The 21,757-nt window shown below is 45.0% G+C and overlaps 1 protein-coding gene across 1 annotated transcript in view; it reads right to left on the bottom strand.

Moving 5' to 3' along the window:
* The window catches only part of ankrd28b (ankyrin repeat domain 28b), a 38,677-nt gene extending 34,999 nt beyond the window's left edge, over positions 1–3,678 (bottom strand). The window contains exon 1 of the mRNA XM_030781113.1: positions 3,595–3,678. Within this exon, the coding sequence (XP_030636973.1) occupies positions 3,595–3,621 (27 nt within the window). The 5' untranslated portion in view covers positions 3,622–3,678. The remainder of the gene's footprint in view (positions 1–3,594) is intronic.
* Positions 3,679–21,757: the final 18,079 nt, after the last annotated feature.

The following is a 21,757-nucleotide window of genomic DNA, read 5'->3' as shown; positions in this document are numbered from 1 at the left end:
TAGGGCTGTTTAAAGTGAATTCTCTGTCTCCAGAACCAGTCAGTTTCTGGGGCTGTTTAAGTGAATTCTCTGTCTCCGGAACCAGTCAGTTTCTAGGGCTGTTTAAGTGAATTCTCTGTCTCTGGAACCAGTCTGTTTCTAGGGCTGTTTAAAGTGAATTCTCTGTCTCCAGAACCAGTCCGTTTCTAGGGCTGTTTAAGTGAATTCTCTGTCTCCGGAACCAGTCAGTTTCTAGGGCTGTTTAAAGTGAATTCTCTGTCTCCAGAACCAGTCTGTTTCTAGGGCTGTTTAAGTGAATTCTCTGTCTCCAGAACCAGCTTTTCCGACTCTCCCATACACTTACACAAAATAACACCAATACACACACAGCGACGCACACACACACACACACACACACACCACAATATGACCAGCAGAACCAAAACGACTTTCTTACTTCAGTGGCTATTCAGTTAACATTACGGTCCACCACCAGGGAACTCTACAGCTGGGCACATGGATCCCAGACAGCTCTGCCAGTCCATGGACATAAATCTAGTAAAGAGCAGCTCATCGGGGCTCTGCTGGGAACAGCTGAAATCTGTCTCCAGCTTCTGAAATGAAATTTCTGCTCATTCATGAGTATTAACTCAGTTCTTTCAATGTCTCTGGGACTCTGTGACTTTCAGACTGTTGAATAATGAATGAGCGGGTACAGACTGGTCACAGGCACCAGGGAGAGGACACCGAATGTGTCACAGGGACAGGACACTGTATGCGTCACAGGGACAGGACACTGTATGTGTCACAGGGACAGGACACTGAATGTGTCACAGGGTTAGGACACCGTATGTTTCATAGCAGGAGCAGTCAGTGGAAACTCAGAGGAACCATTCACATTGTGTGAGTAGCCAGCAGAGAAACCAAAAAGACACACAGTCCTCTCTGTCATGAAAGTAAGTGACTCAAGTTTAAACGAGATACTGCTGATAAGACACTTCACTAATTATTCATCTTTCCTACATCTTATTTTTACCTTAAAACAACTCAACAGATGGGGACTGATTCATTCCATTGGCAGTGAGAGCGGAGTTTCAACATGCTAACATTAGCATCTTTATATCTGGAAACAATGGGGGTGTTTGAGCCAAGCTCTGAACAAGTCTCATCTCTGACTCACACAATGTCACTGCTTCCAGGTCTGTGAAAACTCACTTACAACAGCCAACGAAATGACCCCCCCCCACAATACACACACACACACACACACACAAAACTGTATTAACATAAGACAACAATGAGGAGAAGGATGAACAGTTAGTTCATTTCCTCTTTGTACTTCTGTATCTTTCAAACTGAGTCCCCAGGATAATCAGCAAAACTCACCTTTAGTTATCACAAGTACTGACCTGATCTAGCATCTCTCATTATAATTCAGAAGTACAACCCTAATCCAGTATCTCTAATTCAGAAGTACAGCCCTAATCCAGTATCTCTCTCACTGTAATTCACAGGTATGGCTTAAATCCAGCATCTCTCTCGTGTGTTGGTGCTGGATAAATCAAATCTTTATCAAAAGAACTAGTTCAAAAAACATTTGCTTGTTTACTTGTGCTGCTGCCATCCACAAAGTGTCTAAGTTGCACTATGAGGCGTACAGTTGCAGTTTTGTATGGAAGTGGCAGTTCATGGAGAAAAACATGCATGTCTGTTTATTCCTTTAAATCAGACATTTTTCAGTATTGCAGGTCACAGGCTGCTGGAACAGCAGCACAGTGCTGTCATGTTGAGGGATCAAACCCAGAACTCTACAGTGACTAGGCTGTCCCCTTTACCACGGAGTCACTAGGCCTGTCAGGGGCAGGTAGGCTGGAACTCTGTGTAATATCACATGAAGCAACACACCACTACACACACCACAATCTTTTTGCCGTTGAAATACACAGACAGTACCGCTGGGGTTAACGTCACAGCTCAGGACGTCCTCCATCCAAGAGCAGTGTGAGAGAAACACAAAGCAAACACTTGTTAAGAATTCTTGGATTGAAAAGCCCCTGTTTTTTTTTTTTCATCCAGAGCTGGATACAAAGCCGTGTTTTGTCACATGCCCTCCGAGCACCCTCTCCGTCAAAGCATAGTATTTTTCCCGACACCACTCAGAATCTCCCTGAACACGTTCCGTATTCTTACACAAGCCCTGCTTAACGCTGTCACCATGGAAACGGCACTTCGGTATCTCCTCAACCTCTCTCGGTGAGGTCTGAGTACACGTTTAATCATGCAACAACACACACTTCAGTAAACCCGGTTGTGAGAGCCATATCTACATCTGTCTGTAAGAACAAAATCTTTCTTGCAGTTTTCCGAGTCATTATTAAAAGTCTTACGATATGAAACTGCTTTATACAGAAACAGCCTACAGTGCTGTCTTTCAATTCGTAACGCAGTGGAAGCTTGAATGGCATGTTTTGTTGCAAATGACTCTGTGGTATGTTAAGAGGAAACAAAAGGTCGCGAATGAGGAAGGTTTGGCGCTGTGCTGCCGGCTTAATAAACGTTATCAGTATATTTTCGAAAAGCTGTCGCTGACAAACGTCAGCGCTCGCGACTGCACGACGGCTCCTCGCGACTTGTTACGGGGCATATATGTTTCAGTCCCCATGGTGTTTATCGTCAACTTCTCTGAGCACCCAATAAATATCAAAGTAGAATAAATCAGCTTTTGGCTGCTGTAATCTGTTCGACTGAGTTATGGCGCACTATGAGACACTTTTGGTGTTTCTTTCGCTGAACCATGACTATCGAACTTGTAAACACTCAGGCGGTGGCTTCCCAAAAAGCATCCATATAGAATCCAGTAAAGCCTTAATATTCGTCTAAGAAATTCTGCACAGAGCATATGAAACGTCAAATATGCCCGGGAGCCAACACGACAGGGCAAACATGGGTAACTTGAAACAACTGAATGAGATGGAGTGGACTCTGGTTCCCTGGCAGTACTGACAAGCATATCTTTGAATCTGACATCCTGGAAATAGAGCTGCTGGTATCTGATCCAGCCGTCTGATGACAATGTTCATCCATAAACCCTAGGTAACGTTGGACGGCTGTCCAAACTATTAACATCTTTCATTACAACATCTCTCCACACTTTTAACAATTAAGACGAAGTATTTTATTTACACTCTCAAAGGAGAAATATATGCAACACAGATGGATCTTAAAATTAGACTCATGTCATGACCCGTTATTTTGACATCGTGGCTTGCCTACAGTTGGCTGCTAACATTAGCCAACTGAACCACAGTTGGCTTACTAGTGAGGGAGCTACACGATGTCGAACTTCATGTATCTTCACTAACATTATTAGTGCAGCATCTAACAAGCCGGCATTAAATACACGACTGTTGAAATTAGTTAGAGAAAACTGTGAAACGGACTTGGGGTCACAAAACGAGCTAATTTACAACAAGCGTCCACTGTCAGTACTTAGCCTAGTTTGCTTTTAAAATAGAGAGCTAAGCTAACAAAGCTAGCAACTGCTAAGTTAGGTTAAGTGTCTAAGTCAGCCTGCTAGGCTAATGCTAGCTGGCTATAATTTCAGGCATCGCTCACCTGGTCTCTAATTTTGAGAACCACCATGTTTCGTTGGTCTCTCTGGCTCTCATGCAGAAGTACAAGACGTAGTTCGACCTCCGACTGAAATGAAAAATCTTTTTCAGTCAAAATCCTGCTGTTTATAGGGCAATTTTCTCCGGGCCTTGTATTTCATATGTAGATAGACAGGGACAGAAAACTCCATAACATTACCGCCACTGGTGTCGCGCAAAGAGAGTGAAGATGATTGGTTTAAAACGCGCTAGGTTGCTAGTAACGGGGACGGCGATTAGACTAGTTACTTGCGGTTAGCTGCTGCTTTGACATAGCTATACTTGGAGTCCGGTACCGTGGAATTGGGAAGGCATTCACAGCCTGTCACTGTATCGGAAATATGTGTGTAGAGACATATTCATCGTTTTAGTAAGTTTACAACAGTTTGAGACAGCGATATATTATTTATTTATTATTTATTTCTCTAGTATGCATAATTCTTTAGGGAAATGACAACGCGTCACTGAAGAATTTATTGTAGTTAAATGAAAATTGTAAGTGTAAATAACCTAGAAAGAGTCGAGTGCCTCCAGTTTTTTGGCACTATAGTTTTAGTATAATTATTGTTATAATTAAAAATCAGTTGCAATTGCCTTAATGACAACCCCAATTAGAAAGCCGCCCGCTTCAGAATACATATACCCTGTCTATTGACTATGTCACCAGGAGGTGATTCGTTATTTTTTTTAACAGGAGGAGGTGGCCCAATGGTCACTGACACTACTCTACAGACTATACAGGGGAGTGGCACGTTAGCAAGAGGGGTACACTTTGGTCATTTTGCTGTCAAGGGGGATGGCATCCCCCCTCATCCCCCTAAAAATCGCCTACTGTATGTTCCTATTTCATAACACTATATACTGAGGCCGTAGCCCAGAACAGGTTTAGATTAGACACGAATCCCTACGAATTATTACAGCTATTTAGACAAAATAACTCTTACATGGATTACAGGCTCAGTTCAGGAGTAACGTAAATACATACGTATAACCTGACATATCCCATTCAAAACCCCTACTTTATCACAAATACATTTTGTATTTGCATCCAACATCAACAGTCAACATACTTCAAAGCGCCACGCATACCTCAGTGAACTTTGCCTTGAAGGTGTCTTTGTTTTGCTGGACATGGAAGGCGCTGTCAGACTAAAGTCTGAACAAACACTCGGTGTGTGGGGCAACTGCTGGTCTTCAAGCATAGATGTAAGCAATAGAAAAAAAGACATTATAAGAATTGTCTTCTTTATTTTAAGACAGAACCCTAATTCGACTGCAATACGCTAATGTTCAAATTAGGATCTGCTGGTATAGATTCCTTCACTCTCCCAGTACAGGCTGCCTCCTGATGTGTCTAGCAGTAATGCATTTTATTAAGATTTACTTACTTTTAATATTCACTAACATATATCCTGACCGAAGAGATGCTCTACTGAAATACCCACGAATTTAAATACATATTTTTCCACTAGAGGGCGTTATAGGAAAGAATAAGTGTGGTTCATATTTATTTTCTGTTAATGTTTATCGGTTATTGACTGGCTATGCATGTACTTGCGCTTCATCAGCGGAATGGAAATATCACAACGTTAATAGTTTGACTATATAATCTGATTATTTGTTGGAATAGTGCGACAAAATTTATTTTGAATCGGATCCCACTAACTGTCGAACGCTCTGCCCTGACATGATGAAGCACACGTTTTTCTTCGGGTACTCCACAATGGACAGACACTGTCCACAACTGACAGATGTCTAGAATAATGAATAAAGATGAAGAAATGAGAAAGTATATTAAAAAGAAATAATCAGAGATAAATCAGTGCCTATGGAGTACATGGAAAGGGGCTATAAAGTATATTATATCTTGAATTTCCCTCGGGATTAATAAAGTATTTTGTATTCGTATTCGTATTAAATTATTTATTATTTATAAATGTAGTTTTGTGTATGTACACACAGGTTTTTATTTATTCAAATACATTATTTGAATTATTGTGTCTTTTTAATCTATACCACCTCCCTCTAAATTAGAACCCCTTTATGGTATTCCCAACTGCTCTGTGTGTGGAGTTTAGCTGCCGTGGTGACTTGTTCCTCTGGTGTCCATAGAGGGGCGCTGCTGAGCAGTACCACCACACTAACAGTCCTGTCACATAGAGCTCCCCTCTGTCTCTCGTGCACCGTTAGCTAAGGAACTATTACAGGTGTATGTTTAAGATAAAGGATATGACCACAGCAGTGCACCCTCACAGACTTAAAAAGATAAGAGTTGTTACGGCAGTGAGCAGCTGAGTACAGATTCAAGGGTCAATGTCTGCATTTGCGCAGACTCAAATTAAACACAAGCTAATTAACTAAACAACATAACGAAATAACCCCTTTACCTAAATGAATGAGCTAAACAACAGATTTATACACTGCCAGTCATATTCATACCACCTGATGACAGTCAACAAAATAATTGTGTTTACTCTGCAGTGGTCCTATTTAAAAGATGAGAACAGCCACATTACATTGACAGAGCATCTTTAAAAATGCTCCTTACCTCAAATAAAATAGACTTTTTATACAAATTTCCTTCTCATGCCACACGCACAGACAGACAGAATACTGAGAGACCAGGCGTGTCTCTTAGTCAGAACAGCATGTGTGTCAATGTTTTAATCAGCATTAAATGATCAAGTCATGACCTGTTCCACTGAATTATGGTTTATCATCATCACCACCACCAGACAGTCAGTGTAACAGACACAGAAGTGTTTAACAGCATCATCACACATATAGTCAGATTCTCTCTTTTTCATAATCAGACTCTCCCTACACATGTGTAATCTGTACATATGTTAGATTGGCAACAACAAAACGCCAAAACAAATTTATTTTATAGAAGCAAACTATAAATGCAAACTCCTGTTCTTTATGAATGATAAATTATTGTCACGCTGGTGGTGTGGTGCAGGACCCAAGTGCAAGACACGATGATTGACGGTGACGAAACGGAAGGCTTTACTTAAAATGAAGACCAAAATACAGTGCAAACTAATAACAAAAGCCGATAACAAAAAGGTGCAGCATGACAGTGCGCAAAAATACACAAACAACGATAGACAATGGACAAGGCAAACAGTAGGACTTAAATAGAGGGAGAACTAAACAGGGCAACACAGGATTGGTAGAAATTAACAAGGTTAATAATTAGACAAAACAGGAACAGGTGAGGGGCGGAGACAGACACAGCAAGAGCACAAAGACATAGCAAACTAAAAGTCCAAAATGGCGGTGCAGGTTGTGACAGAGCCCCCCCCTTAAGGGGCGGCTCCCAGACGGCCCAAAAGAAAAAGTCCAGAACAGACCGGGTGGGTGGGGGGGCGCACAGAGGGAAGACCGAAGGTGCTGCTGATGGGTCCCCTCTGCAGCGGAGCAGGTGAGAGGTTGGCTGGATCGGACACCGGAGCGGGCTTTCCAAACCGGGCAGAAGAACAGGAACGGAGCAGACTCTTCAAACAGCCTCGACGTCGGCTAGAGGGCTGAGCTGGGTCGGGGAAAGGGCCTCGGGAACAGGACAGGGCGTCAGCACGGGAGCTGACCAGGACAGGGCGTCAGCACGGGAGCTGACCAGGACAGGGCGTCAGCACGGGAGCTGACCAGGACAGGGCGTCAGCACGGGAGCTGACCAGGACAGGGCGTCAGCACGGGAGCTGACCAGGACAGGGCGTCAGCACGGGAGCTGACCTGGGCCGGGAAAGCGGCCTCGGGAACAGGGCAGGGCGTCAGCACGGGAGCTGACCAGGACAGGGCGTCAGCACGGGAGCTGACCTGGGCCGGGAAAGCGGCCTCGGGAACAGGGCAGGGCGTCAGCACGGGAGCTGACCTGGACAGGGCGTCAGCACGGGAGCTGACCTGGACAGGGCGTCAGCACGGGAGCTGACCTGGACAGGGCGTCAGCACGGGAGCTGACCTGGACAGGGCGTCAGCACGGGAGCTGACCTGGACAGGGCGTCAGCACGGGAGCTGACCTGGACAGGGCGTCAGCACGGGAGCTGACCTGGACAGGGCGTCAGCACGGGAGCTGACCTGGGCCGGGAAAGCGGCCTTGGGAACAGGGCAGGGCGTCAGCACGGGAGCTGACCTGGACAGGGCGTCAGCACGGGAGCTGACCTGGGCCGGGAAAGCGGCCTCGGGAACAGGGCAGGGCGTCAGCATGGGAGCTGACCTGGGCCGGGAAAGCGGCCTCGGGAACAGGGCAGGACAGCGCACCCTCCATGGTGCGCCGGGCAGCGCATTCCTCGCGCTGGGCAGCGCACCCTCCATGGTGCGCCGGGCAGCGCATTCCTCGCGCTGGGCAGCGCACCCTCCATGGAGCCTTCGGAGACACTGCTTGAAGAGGGTGCTTCAGGGGCTTCAGGGTGGCAGAGACAGGAGACCCAGGAGCGGACACAGCCCTAGAGATGGTTGGGCCCAGCACCACAGTCCATGTGGTGCCTGGGTCTAGGGCTGGGAGCCCCCCCCCCAAAAAATCCCCCCCCCCCCGGGTTAGGGGCTGGAGAACCTACCGAGAGAGGGAGCCCCGCCACACCCAGGTCAGGAGCTGGAGCCGTCTCTGCCCAGGAGACAGGAGTGTCTTGCTGGGTCCTTGTGTGGTCTATCGTTCTGTCACGCTGGCGGTGTGGTGCAGGACCCAAGTGCAAAGACATGATGATGATAGTGAAAAAAACAGAGGACTTTACTGGAACTGAAGATCAAAATACATGTGCAGAAAAGGAACAAAAACCCAATAACAAAAAGGTGCAGCATAACAGTGTGCAAAATACACAAACAACGATAGACAATGGACAAGGCAAACACTAGGACTTAAATAGAGGGAGAACTAAACAGGGCAACACAGGATTGGGTAACACTAACAAGGTTAATAATTAGACAAACGGGAACAGATGAGGGGCGGAGACAGAGATCAGGCACACAGACATGACAAACTAAAAGTCCAAACTGAGGTGCAGGCTGTGACATCCGTCTACCTCATAATGGTTCCATGTCTGGCCCAGTTGATGCTGGAAAAGATAATCCCTAAAACACGGATTATTCTGGGTTTTAAATCTGATAATCTGACAGATGATGGGAAGACTGTGTTCGACAAACAAAATAACAAAATAAATAAATAAGTCATATATTAAAGAGATGGCATATATCGTAGAGAGTTTACAAACACTGAGGATTCATATGTATTATCCCTATTCCGAAACCCAGTGGACTGATATTGAGAATGGTACATTAGCCAGTAACCAGACCATGTTTTCTACAGTTACCCTACTGCACAGAGCTAGAGAAAATTATAGAGAGAGATTATGAGTGATACATAATTGTCACAACCTGCACCGCCATTTTGGAATTTTAGTTTGCTATGTCTTTGTGCTCTTGCTGTGTCTGTCTCCGCCCCTCACCTGTTCCTGTTTGTCTAATTATTAACCTTGTTAATTTCTACCAATCCTGTGTTGCCCTGTTGAGTTCTCCCTCTATTTAAGTCTTACTGTTTGCCTTGTCCATTGTCTATCGTTGTTTGTGTATTTTTGCGCCCTGTCATGCTGCACCTTTTTGTTATCGGCTTTTGTTATTAGTTTGCACTGTATTTTGGTCTTCATTTTAAGTAAAGCCTTCCGTTTCGTCACCGTCAATCATCGTGTCTTGCACTTGGGTCCTGCACCACACCACCAGCGTGACAGAACGATAGACCAAACAAGGACCCAGCAGACACTTCTGTCCCCCGGGCAGAGACTGTTCCAGCTCCTGACCTGGGTGCGGCGGGGCTCCCTCTCTCGGTAGGTTCTCCAGCCCCTAACCCAGGGGGGGGAATTTTTTTGGGGGGGGCTCCCAGCCCTAGACCCAGGCACCACATGGACTGTGGTGCTGAGCCCAACCATCTCTAGGGCTGTGTCCGCTCCTGGGTCTCCTGTCTCTGCCACCCTGAATCCCCCTCTTCAAGCAGTGACTCCGAAGGCACCATGGAGGGTGCGCTGCCCAGCGCGAGGAATGCGCTGCCCGGCGCACCATGGAGGATGCGCGAGGAATGCGCTGCCCAGCGCGAGGAATGCGCTGCCCGGCGCACCATGGAGGGTGCGCTGCCCAGCGCGAGGAATGCGCTGCCCGGCGCACCATGGAGGGTGCGCTGTCCTGCCCTGTTCCCGAGGCCGCTTTCCCGGCCCAGGTCAGCTCCCATGCTGATGCCCTGTCCTGGTCAGCTCCCATGCTGACGCCCTGTCCTGGTCAGCTCCCATGCTGACGCCCTGTCCTGGTCAGCTCCCATGCTGACGCCCTGTCCTGGTCAGCTCCCATGCTGACGCCCTGTCCTGGTCAGCTCCCATGCTGACGCCCTGTCCTGTTCCCGAGGCCCTTTCCCCGACCCAGCTCAGCCCTCTAGCCGACGTCGAGGCTGTTTGAAGAGTCTGCTCCATTCCTGTTCTTCTGCCCGGTTTGGAAAGCCCGCTCCGGTGTCCGATCCAGCCAACCTCTCACCTGCTCCGCTGCAGAGGGGACCCATCAGCAGCACCTTCGGTCTTCCCTCTGTGCTCCCCTCCCACCCACCCGGTCTGTTCTGGACTTTGTTTTTGTTTGGGTCGTCTGGGAGCCGCCCCTTAAGGGGGAGGGCTCTGTCACAGCCTGCACCTCAGTTTGGACTTTTAGTTTGTCATGTCTGTGTGCCTGATCTCTGTCTCCGCCCCTCATCTGTTCCCGTTTTGTCTAATTATTAACCTTGTTAGTGTTACCCAATCCTGTGTTGCCCTGTTTAGTTCTCCCTCTATTTAAGTCCTAGTGTTTGCCTTGTCCATTGTCTATCGTGTTTTGTGTATTTTGCACACTGTTATGCTGCACCTTTTTGTTATTGGTTTTTTGTTCCTTTTCTGCACATGTATTTTGATCTTCAGTTCCAGTAAAGTCCTCCCTTTTTTTCACTATCATCATCGTGTCTTTGCACTTGGGTCCTGCACCACACCGCCAGCGTGACAACGGAATGGACGCTATCAAAGCTTCTCTCCCAGACACATTGTCTCATAGACTTGTTTACAAAAACCCTGTCAGGCCCTTTTTCTGTCTGAACTTACCGTCCTCTTATCTCAGAGACTGTTCACGTCTGTCTGAGAATATCTGTGAATCAGGAGGCACAAAATCAAGGTGTCCCACCGGTTTGAAAATGCGCGACATTTCATATGCTTTCACGTGATTTCACTCATGAGTAGAACCAATAATGCTGCGTGATGTTACTGCTGTCGCCACATGGTTTTGATCTTTAAAGTCTGGAGTTTGAGTTGAGCAATAGGTTTTCTGAAAATTGCTTTAAAACCCCTCTAAATCCTGAGCTCTCAAATGTAGTTAATACAGCCGTGCTAATAACCGAACCAGTGCAGTATAGTTGAATATTCATCCACACGGCGTGGGGTGTGGTGTTGGGCACAGTGCACACCATCAGATTCCTGATTTGTGAGCGGGGAATGACACGGTGACCGTCTCTGAGTGTTTACTGATATTCACAGATCATGTGTGAGTCCACTTCATACTTCTCCTCCGGCTAAACGCTCTTCAATGAGGCTATGTGATGTCTGGTCTGTTGTCACCGCTACCATAGAAACAGTCGTTAAAAAAAAGTCTATTGGCGAGACGGCACATGTGTACTTAAATATCTAAGAAACGAAACCTCTAGATTTCATCATCCGTCCATCATCCATGCAGCATCAGACGTCACACAGTGGAGGTACACTAACAGCTCTCTGAACCCTGTTGATTGTGCATCAAGAGGTGTAACAGCCACTCTTGGTTTGAGTGCCGTGTGGATCCAAGGGCCGGAGTTCTTACAACATCCAGAATCACAGTGGCCTGGATCTCCAGAATTCACACTGATGCAGGATGATCCTGACGTGAAGGTTTTCTGCTGTGGACGCATCTGTGAATACCATCACCCACTATTCAGAACTGCAAAAGGCTGTGGCTTGGATATTAAGGATTAAAGCAGCGCTGAAAGAGGCATGCAAAGGAAAGAGAGGTTTGTTTGAAAAAAGAGACAGCAAAACCCTGATATCTGTGAATGACTTACAGGATGCTGAAATGGCCATCATTCAGTTTTGTCAGTCAACTGAATACAAAGATGAGCTGGTATCTATAAGGAAAGGAATGGAAGTAAGGAAGAACAGTCATATTCATAAACTTATTCCAGTTCTCCAGGACAATGTAATAAGAGTTGGTGGAAGGTTAGCTGAGTCTGCAATGCCATCTGAGGCTAAACATCCAACCATTCTTCCAAGAAACCATCATGTGACAACACTCATCATCAGGCATGTCCATGAGACCATTGGTCACAGTGGCTGCAACGATACACTCTCACGCTTGAGGCAGAAATATTGGATCCCGAGGGCCAACACGGCAATCGGGAAAATGTGATCGCAAAATGTGCTCACTGTAGGAGACTGAGTGGCGTCAGAGGTATGAAATTCATGTCCAACTTGCCTGAGGAAAGACTGTTACCGGATGAACCATCCTTCATGAATGTGGGTATGGACTTTTTTGGTCCATCTATAATAAAAAGGGGGAGGACAACTTTGAAGCGGTACAGCGTGACCTTCACATGCTTGAACATTAGTGCACTTGGAGGTTGCGCATACACTGAATACAGACTTGTCCTTCTCAAGATTTCTCCTATTTTTCCCTAGCGTCTGGGTTTTTTGAGGAGTTTTTTCTTGCCCACTTTGAGGATCAAGTCAGGGGGTGCCACCCTGCTCTGTTTGTTGTAATCCTGTGGGCATGTAAAGCCCTTTGAGACTGTAAACAGTGATATTGGGCTTTAAATAAACTTAAACTTGAAACTTGTGCATCAAGGAGGTGAGTAGCGAGGCACAGTCAAGGTCCTGAGATTAGACAACAGAACAAACCTCATCAGAGCAGAGCAAACCTCATCAGAGCAGAGCAAACCTCATCAGAGCAGAGCAAACCTCATCAGACCAGAACAAACCTCATCAGAACAGAATAAACCTCATCAGAGCAGAACAAACCTCATCAGAACAGAACAAACCTCATCAGAGCAGAGCAAACCTCATCAGAGCAGAGCAAACCTCATCAGACCAGAACAAACCTCATCAGAACAGAGCAAACCTCATCAGAACAGAATAAACCTCATCAGATAACAGAACTAACCTCATCAGATAACAGAACAAACCTCACCAGAACAGAAGAAACCTCATCATCAGAACAAACCTCATCAGAGCAGAACAAACCTCATCAGACCAGAACAAACCTCATCAGAGCAGAGCAAACCTCATCAGAACAGAATAAACCTCATCAGATAACAGAACTAACCTCATCAGATAACAGAACAAACCTCACCAGAACAGAAGAAACCTCATCATCAGAACAAACCTCATCAGAGCAGAACAAACCTCATCAGAGCAGAACAAACCTCATCAGATAACAGAACAAACCTCATCAGATAACAGAACAAACCTCATCAGAACAGAACAAACCTCATCAGAACAGAACAAACCTCATCATCAGAACAAACCTCATCAGATAACAGAACAAACCTCATCAGACCAGAACAAACCTCATCAGATAACAGAACAAACCTCATCAGAACAGAACAAACCTCATCATCAGAACAAACCTCATCAGACAACAGAACAAACCTCATCAGAGCAGAACAAACCTCATCAGAACAGAATAAACCTCATCAGATAACAGAACAAACCTCATCAGAGCAGAACAAACCTCATCAGAGCAGAACAAACCTCATCAGATAACAGAACAAACCTCATCAGAACAGAAGAAACCTCATCATCAGAACAAACCTCATCAGACAACAGAACAAACCTCATCAGACCAGAACAAACCTCATCAGATAACAGAACAAACCTCATCAGAACAGAACAAACCTCATCAGATAACAGAACAAACCTCATCAGAGCAGAACAAACCTCATCAGATAACAGTACAAACCTCATCAGATAACAGAACAAACCTCATCAGAACAGAACAAACCTCAGCAGAGCAGAACAAACCTCAGCAGAGCAGAACAAGCCTCATCAGAACAGAACAAACCTCAGCAGAGCAGAACAAACCTCATCAGAGCAGAACGGGAGTTCCGGGAGTCTATTCAAGATCTAGACAATCTCAACATTTATCCCACATTGCTTGAGAAAGGCATAACATGGATGTTCACCCACCTGCTGGATCACATCAGTGTGGGATATGAGAGAGACAAATATAAACGGTCAGATGCATTCTTGGAGCTTTAGTACAGGAGCAGGCTTTGGATGAGGATGGATTGGCTACACTGCTGTAATTAATGATAGGCCCATCACTAAAGCCTCCAATGACCCTTTGGACTTAGAGCCTCTCACGTCAAACCATCTTCTTCTCCTCAAAGCAAAGCTGTCCTTACCACCCAAACTGTTCAGTCTAAATGATTGTTATGCCAAAAGAAGATGGCGTCAAGTACAATACAAGGCGGACTTATTTTGGAAGAAGTGGACAAGAGAGTACTCACCGGGGCTGCAAGAAAGACAAAAGTGGACAAAGAAAAGGAGAAACTTTGTTGCAGGTGATACTGTCCTCTGGCCCCCAGAAAGTCATGGGTCATGGGAGAAATCGCACAATCCCTGCGAGACAAAAGAGGATTTGTGAGACAAGTAGAAGTGCAGACCAAAACCAGCACCCTAATAAGGCCCGACATAAAGCTAGCACTGCTTCACAGTTACAGGGGCTCTATTCACATTCTGCCTCCCAGAGGGTTTTCCAGCGCTGAGTCCACTCACTGGCACCTTCATACTTTATCTCGGATCTCACAGCTTCATAGTTTGGGCGTCAGGGAAGCTGGCCTGGCCCAGTCTGGGTCCCCTCACTAGATCAACTTTCATTTAGAACTGAAAGCCAAGTCGGGCAGATCAGAGTCAAAACTTCACAGACTGCAAAACATCCACTGCAGCAATCAAGTCCACCATCAGAGATCTGTTTGTAGATTACACAGTGTCAAGGAAGAATGACTCAGTGTAGTTTTCTCAGGTCCAGAGGAAGTTCAACCTACAAAGAAACTCACAGAAGGTCAGAGGATATGAGCTATATGTGGCCTCCAATCACACTCGATTTGTTCTGTTTTCATTAACTGGGAGATGTGTGGTTGTGTTTCTCATGTCAGAGGGAAGATTGTTCTGGGTTATACCGAGAAGGAACTCTGCTACCGCGGGTCAGGATACCAGTTCATCCACGCTGCTGACGTGCTATGCTGCACTGAGAATCACATGAGGAGTGAGTCCTGAGTGTGAATGCCTTAATACTGCTCTTGTCATTGTGGTCCTTTCTCCTCTTCCTCACTGATGAAGACTGGTGAGAGTGGTCTTACTGTGTTCCATTTTCTGACCTGGCAGACTGCTTGGGTCTGGGTCCAGGCCAATGCCAGACTTCATCTGTTGTACTCTCTGGATGGAGGACATCCAGACAGCCCCGTGAAAGTGCAGACTTTTGGTGTCAGTGTGCAGCCCAGTGTGAGTCAGAACTAGAACCCTGTCAGTGTAGACCAGCAGTGTTCTCTACAGGTAGGACAGGGCTGTTTGGGTCAGAGTCAGACTCACTGTTGGGAATTTCAGCTCGTAGGATTTAAATATGGATAGTAACTACAGTGTTGAAGGGGATTCATATGTATTATGTATTATGTATTATGTACTGGGGTGGCTTTATGTTACTGATCTGTTTTTGAGTAAGGCACTATGAAAATAAAAGTTATTTTAAACCTCTTGTCTCCAGTTTCAGAATGGAGTGTACAGTGAGCTGAGTAGAACCTGCCCTGTGTCATCACCAGGAGAAGCCTGCAATTCCATAGGCTCAGACCAGTGCCCTGACCAGGACCACAATGTGATCCCCCGCAAACCAGTCAGAGCCAAGCAGCACAGGAACAGCTAAACCAACAGCCCATCAGAGGTCACCATGCCCCAATAGGGGTCAAAGGTCAACTGTGAATGAGATGGTTGCAGAATATGGCTGCACCAGCCAGAGAGAGAAAGAGAGAGAGAGAGAGGGGCCTGAACGGCAGGAAAGGGTGAAGAAGTCAGAAGGCAAAAGAAAAGAAAAGAAAAGAAAAGAAACGAAAAGAAGAGAAAAGAAAAGAAAAGAGAGGAGAGATGCCAGAGTAAAAAAACAGGAGACATATCATTTGTGAAAGAATTTTCCAAACTTACTGTAGATACAACCACAGTAACTTCATAGAGTGGTTCTGTAACTTCTGTAGCTCTGAGTGGCTTTCAGTCTGATGACTTTACATATCTGCACTATCAGTGTCAACAATATTTAACTTCTAACAGGGAATTTTTGAGACCTGTTGATGAGAGTTTCATAAAATAATTTAAACAGCATTTTGTTAGCGAATGCACTTTGAATAAAATTAAATGACAATCCTCCATGTGTAGCCACCACATTTGTACACTCAGCCAATCAGATTATTGATCACTGTGGCTAGAGAACTGGCCTTGTCTTCACAGGGACACGGCATCCAGCTCTAAAACTGAACTGTGCAAGGCAGACGGCTCTGAACTTTTCTCAGAGCACAAGGCAAAGGCTGCTCCTCACAGATGTCTCCTCACACTGATAACCATTTTAGAATTATTGGACTTAACGGTTATAACACCTAAAATGGATCCAAATGTGGCCGATGTGTTTTTTTTCCCTCTTAAACTGTTGTTTAATGTGAATGTGTTCCATACAGTTATGAAACCTAACGTTGCATCTCATATGACTGAGTTCACTGGTTATCACTTGAAGTTAATTATCAATTAAACTACTCTGTAAAACGATTAAGTACCAATGTCAATATTGTCATGTTTGCATCCACTGATACTAAATAATGGTTTTGCCTGATTCACTCAGAACAGAAAATGTCCCTGTGATTTGTCTCTGAAATCAGACTGACCAAACTGTCCACACAGTGTCCAGTGTCCACTCGTCTCTCCGCCGTCTGTCTACGTAACAGGGAGTGACACGCTTCCGTAGAGAAGAACAGGTTGATGCATAGGAGCAGAGCTGGACTCATCCAGTGACTGTGGTCCTCATCATCTCTGCTTATGAGGTATTAGGAATCCGACTGATGCACTGATTGCAAGACGCTTTGGCTAAAAGCGTCTGCCAAATACCAAATTGTAAATTGTAATACTCAGACCACCAGAGAACCATCACACAGTGTATCCTCAATGGACAAAACATATGTCTCTGATCACTGGGAATCCCCTTTTCATTCACTGACTTCATTCTCCTGGTGTCTCCTGGCCTTGTACCTCTACTGTGGTGATAGCATCTGTAGTCTGTCACAGAAATCTTGAGAGATTCAGATGCTAGTGAACGGTTTTGCTTCTCTGATGCTGAAAAGATTTGTTTGACAGCTGCATCACGTCACAGATAATAACAAGCTGGACTGTGACACACAGCGCCCTCTATCTGCTGTTTGGAAGCATTACTAGGAGCCTGGAGGAACGACAGATGATCCTTCTCCTTCTCTGCATGGTGTAAAGAAAGGAAAGGGAAGAATATTTACAATGTTCCTTTTGTGTACTGACAGAATCAAACGCAATACATTAAGAGAGTCATTTGAGTTTGGCCTTTTTCATTTCAGTGCAAGAACTCCACCTACAAATTGAAGAGAACATCTGTTTGTTCTTATACTTTTCAGTATTAAGAATTAAGAGGGCCATTCTGTTTCTATCTTTGATGGGAATGTGTGTGTGTGTGTGTGTGCACTCTGCACACAGGAAAATATTAAAAATGCCCTTTCCCCTTCCCTGTTTTCAATAGGGCACTCTCAGGTCAAGTGTGTGTGTGTCTGTATTTGAGTGTGTGTGTGTGTGTGTGTGTGTGTGTGTGTGTTTGTCCGGGCAGGCGGTTATGGATTTGGTGGTAGTCCGGGGGTAAATCCTCACAGCTGCTGTAACGTGACTTTGTGGAGACAGACAGGGAGCCTGCATGATTTAAATCAGGAGATACCAGAGAGAGGGTAGGGGGGTTGGGTGGGGAGGTGGGGGGGTAAACAGAAGAGGGATGGAGAAAACAGATGCCCTCTATCCTGACCCACTGACCCTCCAATTACCAGCCTGTCTCCATGGTTATTTTATTGATCTTTGACCATTACGCCTGCGCTCCCTGTGAAAGTGTATGTGTAATGCCAGAGAGTTAAACTGACACAAGTCTGACTGCGTATGAACAGTCTGACACAGCTGACCTCTGACCTGTGAATGGAAACTCACAATGATTCCAATCTCACACATTTTCTGAGGCTGGTCCCAAGAACTATGTTTTTTAAAATATAAGAAACAATAAAAATAAACTAGCAGCGTTAATGACAGTTAACAAAAACCGAGCGGCGTTGTTTTTTGACGAATTTGCCGTGTGGATTGCATTGTGTGTTTACTGCTTGATGGTTTGCTCTGGTGTCTTGCCCATTCCCTGTGCCTGACCTTCGTCTCAGGGTCTCGGTTTCATCTCATTTGTTTGACAGGGACAAAGCATGTCGCCATCACCATCAGCTCAGTAATTTTGCCACGTCACCATGAGGCTCATTTCTTGAACACCGTAACGTTCAAACATATGTGAGCTGTTCATCCTCTGTACCTGTATCCTGTACCTCTGCTCTGCCGACGGCTATTCAATTCCCATAGCTTTCGATCAACGTTAATACTAACACTAATGTTAATGCTAACGTTAATGTGAGAGCTAATGCTGATGTTAATGCGATCGCTAATGTGAATGCTAACGCTAGCGTAAATGCTAACGCTAGCGTTAATGTCATCGCTGATATGAATGATAGCGCTGTTTGATGGGTTTCTGTGTGGGACAATGGAAGCATGGGAAAGCAGCAGACAAGTTTGGACGTCGAAGGAGAAGAAAAGAGATTTTGCATGCTAAATCCTCTCTGTCTTTCTGTCTCTTCTCTGTGAGAGGCAGGGTGTCTGATACAGTCAATGATAAAACTGTTCCTTTCATGATAAATTGCCCAGTTTTGAAATACTCATAAGAGTGTTATTTGTTGTTTAGAGGTTTTGTTTTAGGCGTACAGTGTCTCTTTGTTGCCTCTTTGCCTCTAAAGTGATGTCTCGTTTGTGAACGACTCGTTCATTTTGAGCTAATATTTTATATGACTCGGGAGACTTCTCAGTCAGTGATTTGTTCATTTTTCCCTGGACCGCGCATGCGCGCCGTTCATTTCCGTCTTCTGACTTGTGCATGCTAGTTTACGATACGTTCATGAACGGGTCTTTCGGGTCTGAGTCCTATTTAGAAATTCTTCCGTTCACTTGTCACATGACTGCTTCATATTCTCAGTGTAGGAATGACTGATTTGTTCACAAATCATCATCAGTTATGGGTCACCATGTCTGAGTCTTTCGTTCACTATTCACATGGTTACAGCAGTAACATGACCAATGCTACTATTATTGGTGAGGACAGCTAGCTAACATTAGTTGGTCAACCAGAACATTTCTGTAGCTAAATAGCTGTATGTAATGTAGCTATAATGGATGTTTAATTTGCCTTTCCATTGGAACGAGTTCATGCACTATGGATCTTCAATGACCTGGTAGTTTGAAGTGAACAGCTATCATAGAAGAAACAGAATGATATTTTTAATTGATAGACAGCGCTCTCATATGGGCAGTGGAGGTAATCAGTGATTTCAACTGAAGAACTCAATAGGGTGTTGTCCAAAAGGTTGCTTAAGAGCTTAACAATAGTGAACAATACTTCATAAAGTATAGTGTGTATTATACTTTACCAAGTGAAGCAAACCATGTTGCTCTTAGTGTTTGAGAACCGTCTCTCTGTCATCAGCCAGGAGACAGCTACAGTGCCTCACTAGTTCCACTGAACAAAATGATTGGAACGAATGATTGGAAAAAATGTTCGTTCATTTTACTGACCGAGATTCAAAGATCCGAGTCAGTAAAAAGATCCGAACTTCCTATCAGTACTCAAAACCCGGACACAGCTGAGAAACTCCATCAAATCTTTGACTGTCCCTGTAAAGAACCTTCCAGAAGAGTGAATATGGTGTGATATTTTCAGCTCTTACTAATATGTAATTAGTCATTATAGTCTTTACCGCAGGCTTTAGTCCTTACTGATGACATTTGGTCTTGCATATTTCTCTAACACGCATGGACAGAGCACAGAGAAAAACGTGACATTTCTGTGGAGAAACATTTAAAGTGTCAGATTCGTTTCTGGTGTCTGTGGTCAGAGAAGATGTCTGTAAGTTTGGACAGTAAAACAGTAAAACAGGCTGAGAATGTGGGGAATGGCTCTGAAGTGAAAAGTGAAAATGTGAAGATCAGGACACAGCTGTGGACTTATGACAGTGACAAATCAGCAGAAAATCAGCTCTAATCATACATGCCTCTGTACACACACACACACACACACACGCACACACACACACATACACACACATACACACACACACACACATGTAAGCACGCACACGCACACACGCACACACACACACACATAGACACGCACACACACACACGTAAGCACGCACACACACACACACACACACACACACACACACACACACACAGACAGACAGACACACACACACGCACACACACACCGTGGAGACAAACGCAGTCCTAGTGTTCATGAGAGAGATACATGGAACAGGACTACTACATTTACACACACACACACACAAACACACACACACACAGAGACACACACACACACACACACACACACACACACATAGACACGCACACACACATGTAAGCACGCACACACACACACACACGTACACACAGACAGACACACACACACACCGTGGAGACAAACACAGTCCTAGTGTTCATGAGAGAGATACATGGGACAGGACTACTACATTTACAAACACACACACACACACAAACACACACACACACAGACACACACACGCGCACACACAAACACACACACACGTTTCCATTATTTAGATTAGATTCAACTTTATTGTCATTGTGCAGAGTACAGGTACAAAGCCAATGAAATGCAGTAGCATCTAACCAGAAGTGCAAGCATAGTATTATTTACAGGTAAGTGCAGGTAGTGAGTACTGCAGTAGTGATGTCATATCTTACAGTAGATACAGCGTTATAGACAGGTATATACAGCGTTATAGACAGATGTATACATACTGAGTGGGACAGAGCCATGACATTTACTCAAACACACACACACGCACACACACACACGTACACACACAGACACACACACACGCACACAGACACACACACACACACAAACTGGCATGATTATGTTTACTGCTCTGTATGGTGTTTATATGCCAGCAGTCTGTGGTGCCTCCTCCCTCCGTCTCCACTGGGACGCGATGATCATCCAACAGCAGGTGTCAGGGCAGAGCCTCTGAACACAGCCTGAACACATTCACACCAGTATGTCCCGATAAACCCATCAACTTATAATGTTATTCACCTATGTCAGATCTGGTTTATAAGGCAATAACGTTTCTTTAGTCCCTATTCACAAAATGGACTATGATTAATGATTATCAATCAAACAAAGATCCAATAATAAACACTTAAGTGGAAGCACTGTAAGATTTGATATGTGGGCACACACTAGACATTGTCAGGTGTTGTGAGGACATTAGACATTGTCAGGTGTTGTGAGGACACTAGACATTGTCAGGTTTGTGAGGACATTAGACATTGTCAGGTGTTGTGAATACACTAGACATTGTCAGGTGTTGTGAATACACTAGACATTGTCAGGTGTTGTGAATACACTAGACATTGTCAGGTGTTGTGAGGACACTATATATTGTCAGGTGTTGTCAGGACACTAGACATTGTCAGGTTTGTGGGGACATTAGACATTGTCAGGTGTTGTGAGGACATTAGACATTGTCAGGTGTTGTGAGGACACTAGACATTGTCAGATGTTGTGAATACGCTAGACATTGTCAGGTTTGTGAGGACATTAGACATTGTCAGGTGTTGTGAATACACTAGACATTGTCAGGTGTTGTGAATACACTAGACATTGTCAGGTGTTGTGAATACACTAGACTTTGTCAGGTGTTGTGAGGACACTAGACATTGTCAGGTGTTGTGAGGACACTA

The sequence above is a fragment of the Chanos chanos genome, chromosome 8 (assembly GCF_902362185.1).
Source record: "Chanos chanos chromosome 8, fChaCha1.1, whole genome shotgun sequence".
Classification (NCBI taxonomy): domain Eukaryota; kingdom Metazoa; phylum Chordata; class Actinopteri; order Gonorynchiformes; family Chanidae; genus Chanos; species Chanos chanos.
Note: the sequence above shows the minus strand (reverse complement) of the source record. Positions and strands in the feature narration are given on the sequence as shown.